Source organism: Chanodichthys erythropterus, chromosome 16 (genome assembly GCF_024489055.1).
Source record: "Chanodichthys erythropterus isolate Z2021 chromosome 16, ASM2448905v1, whole genome shotgun sequence".
NCBI classification, from domain to species: Eukaryota; Metazoa; Chordata; class Actinopteri; order Cypriniformes; family Xenocyprididae; genus Chanodichthys; species Chanodichthys erythropterus.
In genome coordinates, this window is record NC_090236.1 from 14,182,936 (window position 1) to 14,192,570 (window position 9,635).

A 9,635-nucleotide genomic window follows, 5' to 3' on the forward strand; every position below is an offset into this window, starting at 1 on the left:
TTTAGAAGCGACATTTAAAAACGCACGAAAACGGTTACGGTGTAATCGTTCGATTTAAATCTCGCTAACGAAAAACGTCAATATTTTGTATCCACCAAAAAAAACCCATTGCATTTCCTGTTTGAAAAGGAACTGCTATATAATATTCATATACTGTGAAATGCAGAACTGAAAAGAAAAAACTGCAGAAACTAAGCAAATGCAAAGTATAAACTTTATTAATGCAGACGAAAATAACAAAAATTGCTCATATTAGCCAGATAACAGCACAAATAAATACAATGAGAAAATGCATCGGATAAACAAAATAAGATAAAACAAGAATAAGACAAAAGCAATAAATAAATTGTAAGAATGAAATACAATAGAAACCAAGCTATAAGCTAAAATGTTTAAAGCTGCAGTCCGCAACTTTTTTGTGTTAAAAATTTACAAAAATTATATAATGAGAATATACAACATGAATCCAATTTCCAAACTGTGTTTTTGTCTTATCCTGAATCATTATGGTACACTTATAATAAGTGTTTATATTTGGACTATTTCAGACCGGACTGGTAGGACCCGCCGCAGAGTATCACAGTAACTCCGTGACTCGCCATAGACATACACAGAAAAAAGTAGTTCCGGCTACAATGTTCTTCCACAAGATGCGTGCAGTTCTGTTTATTAACCGCTAGAGGGCCAAAAATCTCGGACAGCAGCTTTAAAACAATAAAATGTAGATTTAAAAGTTGTATTGCATAAAGTTGCACAAATGTGTTAATTAAGTGACAAATGAAAAATAAAATCTTCTAGATGTGCAAATGCAAAGTTTTGATACGAGAAAACCGAATGTGAAGAGATAGAATACCAGCAATAGAATAAGAAATAAATAAGCACACAACACCTAAAAAGACGATAGAAACTAAGCAATAAATTAAATATATTGTAGTGCATAAGGCAAAAAAAACAATAAACAAAAGCTAGTTAAATATAAAACTGGGACAAATTAAATATAAAATATATTTACAGACGTGCAAAGATGTATAGTCAAAATTAAAGCAACACAAATGTAAATAAACATGTTACTATACTGCGAGCAAGTATTTTCTCTCTTTGTAGAGATTCACTTCACATCAGTTCTCTACACTAACATCTTGCAGCGGCGCTCGCTTTTTTCTGCCGCCCTCGCGGTCACCAGCTAGATGAAACCAACGTATGATGGCTTTCTCCACCTCCAGCTCCGTTATTTGTGCACATGTAGGATTTCTTCTCACAGCCTCTAGAAGAGCAGCACACACACACAGAGTTAAAACGCTGAAATCATAATAAATAAAGACGCCACTGATCCCAGAACCAAGATGCTTGTAGAGTTCCAGAAAGATTTACGACAGAAGCACTTACCAATCACGACGCTTTTAAGCTCTAAACTTTGGAAAGATGTTTTTCCATTCACACCTCTCCAGTTCACAGTTTTGGCCAAGTCATTTTTGATCGCCTGCTTCATTATTCTCCAGACCGTGTCCTTCACATCCACTCCGCCCAACATTCCCAGCTCATGCACCTGAAATGTTTTTAAAACATGCCGTCACTATTTAACCAAAACACTAAAATCCTCATTTTGGCTGCGTGAGATTCTCCAGCTTTGTTGTTGTTGAGCTGTTAAAGCTCCGCCCTCTTCTGGAAAGTGGAGCTCATTTGCATTTAAAGGGACACACACAAAAACGGCGTGTTTTTGCTCACACCCAAATAGGGGCAAATTTGACAAGCTATAATAAATGATCTGTGGGGGATTTTGAGCTGAAACTTCACACACATTCTGGAGACACCAGAGACTGATATTACATCTTGTGAAAATAGGTCCCCTTTAATGTAAGACAGTGATATATTGGAGGACCAAATTCAGTACACGGCTTATTAATAAAGCATACTATTTATAGATAAACAGAAGAGCCCAGAATATTTACACAGTTTTTACGCATTTTACGCATATCAACGGAGGGACGGAAATCTCTCAGATTTCATTACTAATATCTTCATTTGTGTTTTTGGAACGACACGATGCAGACTTTTAAGTGATGACAGCATGTAAATGTGCATGACTGAGAGTTACCCACCACTTTTCTTCTGGTTTCCGGACAGGATCGCAGATCATTCTCCAGGGCAGTTAACGAGCTTAGGTCTCCAATCGGAAAACGTCTTTGATTTAAACGGTCAGCATCTGTGACCTCCCTGACGTTGTTTGACTGGAGATCTTGAACCATCTTTATTAAGCTCATCTGTTGCTCCATAACAATCTCCTGCTTTGTGGTCAGGTCGTGAAGAAGCGCTGAAACATCAAACACAGGGATTGTAAGGTCACCACATCGACATATGAGTCTTATACTTAAAGTGCCCATGAAATTAAAAAACGACAATTCCTATTTTTCATGGAATATTGCCCAGTGTGATTTATCATTATCGTTTTAAATTCATTGCTCGTAATCTTGAATCAGAATATCTTGCAGCAACATCTCTCTTCTTCTCTGATGATGAAGGCGGGGCAACCTGTCACTCACATGAGATCCACCAATAGCAATCCACCACCATCCAATCAATTCCCCACAGACATAATCAAGCCCCGCCCAACATTTGTTCTTGTTTGCGAAGCGTTTTACTCACATATACGTCACATTAGGTAAGAAAAGCGCAACTTACATTTCATGCCGACTTTAATGCCTGTTCACACCAAGAACGATGACTATAACAATAAAGATATAGTTCTAAAAATGTAAAAGAACAGCAGAGTCCACATCACAACTAAAACGATAACATCACAGTGCAACGACATCATTGGAATCACATGATGAGTGATAAAACACTGGCAGCCATTAAGAGCTCCAGCTCCAGGCGACAAAACTGCAGCGCACTTATAATAAACAGAACATTATCGTCCACTGGTGTGTTATCGTTCTTGATGTGCAAAATATGATTGAAAATAAGCCAAAAAATCTTACATCTTACGAATGGATCACAGCATGACAGGCCGTTTTCCTGATGCCACAGCGACGGTGTTGCCTGTTCGGGAGAAGGTGAAGTCATGTCCTGACGAAACTCACTTACACGGTCCTGTGATGCTCTGGCTGAACTTCTCTCTGGCCACAGCTGTCGGGGTGTGTGGAGAAGCGGAGGACTAGGTGACTGCTGTGAAGAAGACCCAACAGTTATTTGATGCCACTCCAACAAGGATGGTGTGGACGTTTCTGCACCCTGCGTCACACTCGGATTTTGTCTTTGGCCTGGAGGACTTGGTTGAAGCTCATTGGAAGCTGACAATATGGTTCTTTTGCATGGTGGTTGTATTTGTGGGGCTTGTGGTAAATTCGCTTTTTGGGGTGCGGTGGCCTCCTCGTCAGTGTCGTATTCCTCCAGAAGCTGTCTGTTTCGTCTTTGGAGGAGGTAAGAAATTGTATAATTACACAATTTGATCAATTTAGGGTGAATATTCAGTGAAATACTAATAAATGTGTATGTTCACACATCAAATCCTCAGTGTTTCTGTCTTGTTTTGGTGCACAAATATCTAAACATTCTAAAATCAAGATACATTTACTGGAGAAGCAACATAACTGAAGATATTAAGTAAAAAATGTATTAAAATGAAGTGAGTTTGTGCTTAAAACAAAAACAAATATCTGCCAATGGAGCAGTGTTAAAGGTGCCCTAGAACGTTCTTTCACAAGATGTAATATAAGTGTAAGGTGTCTCCTGAATGTGTCTGAAGTTTCAGCCCAAAATACCCCATAGATGTTTTTTAATTAATTTTTTTAACTGCTTATTTTGGGGCATCATTAACTATGCACCGATTCAGGCTGCGGCCCCTTTAAATCTCGCGCTCCCTGCCCCCGAGCTCTCGACTATAATACAGTGCATAAACAAGTTCACACAGCTAATATGACTCTCAAATGGATCTTTACAAAATGTTCGTCATGCATGCTTCGATCATGTGAGTACAGTATTTATTTGGATGTTTACATTTGATTCTGAGTGAGTTTGATAGTGCTCCGTGGCTAAAGCTAACATTACACACTGTTGGAGAGATTTATAAAGAATGAAGTTGTGTTTATGAATTATACAGACTGCAAGTGTTTAAAAATGAAAATAGCGACGACTCTTGTCTCCGTGAATACAGTAAGAAACGATGGTAACTTTAACCACATTTAACAGTACATTAGCAACATGCTAACTAGACATTTAGAAAGACAATTTACAAATATCACTAAAAATATCATGATATCATGGATCATGTCAGTTATTATTGCTCCATCTGCCATTTTTCGCTGTTGTTCTTGCTTGCTTACCTAGTCTGATGATTCAGCTGTGCACAGATCCAGACGTTAATACTGGCTGCCCTTGTGTAATGCCTTGAACATGGGCTGGCATATGCAAATATTGGGGGCGTGCATATTAATGATCGATGTTATGTTGAGATTCGTTTGTTTTCCGGAGGTCTTTTAAACAAATGAGATTTACATAAGAAGGAGGAAACAATGGTGTTTGAAACTCACTGTATGTCATTTCCATGTACTGAACTCTTGTTATTCAACTATTCCAAGATAAATTCAATTTCTGATTCTAGAGCACCTTTAATTTTGACAGCAAATTTTGATTTAGTTTTAATCATAGTCTTTTGACTAAAATGTCAGTTTTAGTCATATTTTAGTCATCGGAAATTGTTTTAGCTTAGTCGACTAAAATCTATTTTAGTTAAATTTTAACGCATTAAGTAAGCATTTCTCTAACAATACACGGATCCAATACACTGATACACATCTGATATTCTCCAAACTGTTTATGTTCAAGACAACTAACAACAACTAATTTTTTGACCGTTTAAGTGCAAAAAAAAACATGAAAGAGAGCTAAATTCAGTACTTGTCAGGGATTATTTTAAATATCATTCAAGTGTTTTATTTTGTATTTCAGTTAACGTTTATTTCAAGTAATGGAAATTTTTTTTTTGTTGATGGTTTTAGGTTTAACTATAATAACCCTTATACTTGTAAAATATATTGAATAATGTGTCCAGTAATGTTCTTAGTCTTTCCTTCCTGTGACAGTAGTTTACTATGAATTAAATAGAAATTAAATTAAGTTAAATACAGTTTGTTGTGTAAACAAAATAACAATAATGACCAGGAAAAAATAATAATAATAAACCATCCCGCATACACCGTGACTCTTATTCTGAAATGTCTGCAGGCTGCTCATTTAAGTTCAGATGAGGGAGATAAAATATGCATTATGGATTATAGTTATAGTTTTAGTCATTCAAAACGCATTTTTATTTGGTCATCATCTCGTTTTCGTCTGTTAAAAATGTCGTCTGTTAAAAATGATTCGTCAACCAAATTAACACTGCAATGGAGTCAGAAAAATAATCTTGTTTTCTCTTTGAATTAAGTTTATTTTTTTGACTCCATTGGCAGATATTTGTTCTTGTTTTAAGCACAAACTCATCATGATACATATTTATGTTAAAAACCCTCATAATATACACAATCCTACTTTATTTTCCGTTTCAGTGGCCTGATGGAGTAAGTCTCGTCCTCCGGCTGGAGATCAGTCTGCTGCTCCGCGAGAGGCAGCTTCCGCACAGCTTCACTGTAGTTATCTATCAATAACAGGAGTCGAAAATTAAAACACATTTGTTTACTAATTAACCCGTTAACCTTTCAAATTAAACGTATTTTGAAAGCAGGAAAAATACATACTTGCAGTATACATGATTTTAACCTTATACGCAGACCAAGACTTCTCCGGTTGCTCCGCACGCTTGGTCGCCCTCTGAACTCCTTCATCCTTGTACGGAGGCCAGAAACACACACCGTTCTTCACCCAGATCGCAGGAACAACCTCCACTTCCTCAGTGTCCACAAAGCTGACAATGTGGTACGTGTTTTCTGCCAACACAACAAATACGGATAATCTTTTTATTTTAGAAAAAGCTGTCATACTTGTGTAGATTGTCTGATTCGGAGACACACCTGTGGCGAATCGCTCACTTGTTTCCAGAGGAGAAGCGTCCAAACTCTGGGATCCGGAGTTCGCTGGATATTCCTCGGAACCAGGCGAATTCCACATTCCACCGGGATTCATTTTACTTGTTAGGATAAAATCACTACCTGCGGATTAAACATAACAATAAACTGATGCTGATTGGTCGATGCAGCATTTCAGTCAAGTTTAAGCAATTTCCTATTACGCATATAAAAAAAGTCCATAACTCGTCCTGATATGACGTCCTCTCACCCTCTCTAGCTGCTCCTGTTGTTCCCGTGCTGAAACTATCCTGGTCTTCCACATCTGGACCCAACGGGCAAAGAGCAGGAGAAACTAGGAATAAAAACAATCATCCGAATAAGACTGAGAATGAATATTAGAACATTAAATTTGACGATAATAAAGAGTAAACACTTGGCATCTGATGTAAAATCATAATTCTTGAAAGCATGCGTGTGTGTTTTACTCGGTCCGCTGTCCCACTGTCCGTCCTCCATGTGTTCCTCTTTGATCTGAATGGATTTGATTCCGTCTTCCTGCATGAGCCTGCATACCTCTGCTGAGAAAAAAATGTGAAAAATTATGAAATATAACATATACAGAAACATACATTGTTAAAGGTGCAGTAAGCGATTTCTGACAAACCCTACTCAAGAGGACCACACCCCTATCTTGATAGCTCCGCCCCAAATTCCTCCCTCATCATGAGTGGACACGCCCCTTGCTGCTGATTGGCTACAAGTGTGTTGTTTTGCTTGATCCACTTTCAATAGTGTTTAGAAATCACTTACTGCACCTTTAAAGGAATCGTTCACTTAAAAACCCAAAAAATGAAAATAATGTCATTAATTACTCTCCCTCATGTCGTTCCACACCCGTAAGACCTTCGTTCATCGAACACAAATTAAGATATTTTTGATGAAATCCGATGGCTCAGTGAGGCCTGCATAGCCAGCAATGACATTTCCTCTCTCAAGATCCATTAATGTACTAAAAACATATTTGAATCAGTTCATGTGAGTACAGTGCTTCAATATTAATATTATAAAGCCACAAGAATATTTTTGGTGCAAAAAAACAATAACGACTTATATAGTGATGGCCGATTTCAAAACACTGCTTCACCAAAAATATTCTTGTGGCTTTATAATACTAATATTGAACCACTGTACTCACATGAATTGATTTAAATATGTTTTTAGTACATTAATGGATCTTGAGAGAGGAAATGTCATTGCTCAGGCCTCACTGAGCCATCGGATTTCATCAAAAATATCTTAATTTGTGTTCTGAAGATGAACGAAGGTCTTACGGGTGTGGAACGACATGAGGGTGAGTAATAAATGACATTATTTGCATTTTTGGGTGAACTATCCCTTTAATGCTGCATGAAAGAAATACAGGTTTGGAACAACATTATAAAAGAATGATAACTTTTGTTTAAATCATCTCTATAAGTGGTAATATCACCAGAACACAGCCATCTGATACATGTTCATGTGTTATGCGATGTGTTTTTGTAAGCACTAATATTTAAAATCAACATGATTCAGAATTTGCAACCCATTTTACTTCAGTATTGTAACATAATACTGGAATAGTAAGATGATGAAAACTAGGTTAGTTTTATGTGGATGACAGGATAAAGGGGCGGGGTTACAACTTAGCTCTCTAGCTATTGGCTTAACGTCCGGGCGGCCTTCCATACGTCACCGGCTAAAGAAAGTCGTTTCAGCGGAAGATCAAGTTAATACATTATGATTAAAGACTGAAAGGACCAAAAGGCACGGACGAATCGCGCATTAAACCGCATCATGTTGACTTTAAATGAAAGTGTGTCAGTCTGGACTGAAGTGTACCTCTCTGTCCGCTGTTATTGACCTGTATTCCCACTGAGCGCAGGTTCGGCTGGTTCTGTCGGGCTGATCGCAGCTCGCTCTCGGTAAACTGCAGTTTGACCAGCAGCGTCTCGACCTCCATCTGCCGGCGCGTCATCTCCTGCTCCACCGCGCGACTCATCTCCAGCAGCGCGCATTTGGCGAAGCGCTCGATGATGGACGCCAGCTGCGCGTGGATATCAACCGATGCAGACATTCTAGTCGCTTCCCTGCTGAACAGTAAAGTCTGTTGTTTGTGAGGAGAGTTTGTTTTGATTCTGAGGCTTTTCTTGCGCTGGGTTTGAGGCGGTTATCAGTCGAGCATGTACTAATGTTTTCACAAATCGCACAAAACCGATGACCATTTCCTAGAAGAATGACGTCACCGTTTAAACGACCAATAGATTCGGATTGTTTCGTTTCAATACAATAAATCCTAGTTTAGAAGCGCCATAGAAAAACGCACTGGACAAGGTCCCGGTGCAACTTCGGGAGATTTGTGTTTCACAACATACTGAAAAGTTGTAATTCTAAATATTAATATTCATCAGAACAGAAATGAATGTTTTCTGACCATGACGATCATTATCACATGTTTTTGATTTACAAGTCTTGTATATCACAGGGCAACTTTGTTGTTTATAATAATCATTTTGTGATTTAAAGGGTTAGTTCACCCAAAAATTACTCACCCTCATGTCGTTCTACATCTTTAAGATCTTCAGAACACAATTTAAGATATTTTTGATGAAATCCGATGGCTCAGTGAGGCCTGCATAGCCAGCAAGATAATTAGAAAGCTACTAAAAACAGATTTAAAACAGTTCATGTGACTACAGAGGTTCAACTTTAAAGGGATAGTTCACCCAAAAATGAAAATAATGTCATTAATTACTCACCCTCATGCCGTTCCACACCCGTAAGATCTTCGTTCATCTTCAGAACACAAATTAAGATATTTTTGATGAAATCCGATGGCTCAGTGAGGCCTGAGCAATGACATTTCTTCTCTCAAGATCCATTAATGTACTAAAAACATATTTAAATCAGTTCATGTGAGTACAGTGGTTCAATATTAATATTATAAAGCCACGAGAATATTTTTGGTGCCTCAAAAAAAATCGAAATAACGACTTATATAGTGATGGCCGATTTTTAAAACACTGCTTCAGGAAGCTTCGGAGCGTTATGAATCTTTTGTGTCGAATCAGCGGTTTCGGAGCGCCAAAGTCTCATGATTTCAGCAGTTTGTCACGCGATCCAAATCATGATTCGACACAAAAGAGTCATAACGCTCCGAAGCTTCCTGAAGCAGTGTTTTGAAATCGGCCATCACTAGATATTGTTGAAAAGTCATTATTTTTTTGTGCACAAAAAGTATTCTTGTTGCTTTATTAATATTGAACCACTGTACTCACATGAACTGATTCAAATATGTTTTTAGTACATTAATGGATCTTGAGAGAGGAAATGACATTGCTGGCTATGCAGGCCTCACTGAGCCATCGGATTTCATCAAAAATATCTTAATTTTTGTTCCGAAGATGAACGAAGGTCTTACAGGTGTGGAACGACATGAGGGTGAGTAATTAATGACATTATTTTCATTTTTGGGTGAACTAACCCTTTAATATTAGAAGAGTCATTCCACTAAACCGGTATCATTTGGACTTACACATTTTCAGATTTTTTACCAAAATGTATTACTTTTCTGAACACCCCACAACATTAATG

The 9,635-nt window shown here is 37.8% G+C and overlaps 1 protein-coding gene across 3 annotated transcripts; it reads right to left on the minus strand.

The window, feature by feature from the left end:
* Positions 1-216: 216 nt before the first annotated feature.
* LOC137002864 (uncharacterized) lies at positions 217-8,641 on the minus strand. 3 transcript variants are annotated; one of them, XM_067362786.1, is made up of 10 exons: positions 7,884-8,641; positions 6,491-6,580; positions 6,274-6,357; positions 6,009-6,146; positions 5,736-5,924; positions 5,530-5,635; positions 2,979-3,409; positions 2,100-2,311; positions 1,387-1,546; positions 217-1,264 (listed from the first exon to the last, which is right to left on the minus strand). In XM_067362786.1, exons 1-10 carry the CDS (start codon positions 8,116-8,118, stop codon positions 1,119-1,121), a joined length of 1,791 nt encoding a protein of 596 aa, XP_067218887.1. In that variant the 5' UTR covers positions 8,119-8,641; the 3' UTR covers positions 217-1,118. The 3 variants fall into 3 exon arrangements, with proteins under 3 accessions (XP_067218887.1, XP_067218886.1, XP_067218888.1); XM_067362785.1 differs by having other exon boundaries at positions 6,491-6,583; positions 7,884-8,640; XM_067362787.1 differs by having other exon boundaries at positions 6,249-6,583; positions 7,884-7,933.
* Between the last annotated feature and the right edge of the window lie 994 nt (positions 8,642-9,635).

What these genes read in the sequence shown, in the direction of transcription:
- LOC137002864 (XM_067362785.1), bottom strand. Translation starts at nt 8,118, where the DNA reads ATGTCTGCATCGGTTGATATCCACGCGCAGCTGGCGTCCATCATCGAG. An exon ending in CAATAACAGCGGACAGAGAG is followed by an intron (nt 6,584 to 7,883) that starts GTACACTTCAGT and finishes TTTTTTTCTCAG; the next exon opens with CAGAGGTATGCAGGCTCATG. An exon ending in GCTTAAAAGCGTCGTGATTG is followed by an intron (nt 1,265 to 1,386) that starts GTAAGTGCTTCT and finishes CTGCTCTTCTAG; the next exon opens with AGGCTGTGAGAAGAAATCCT.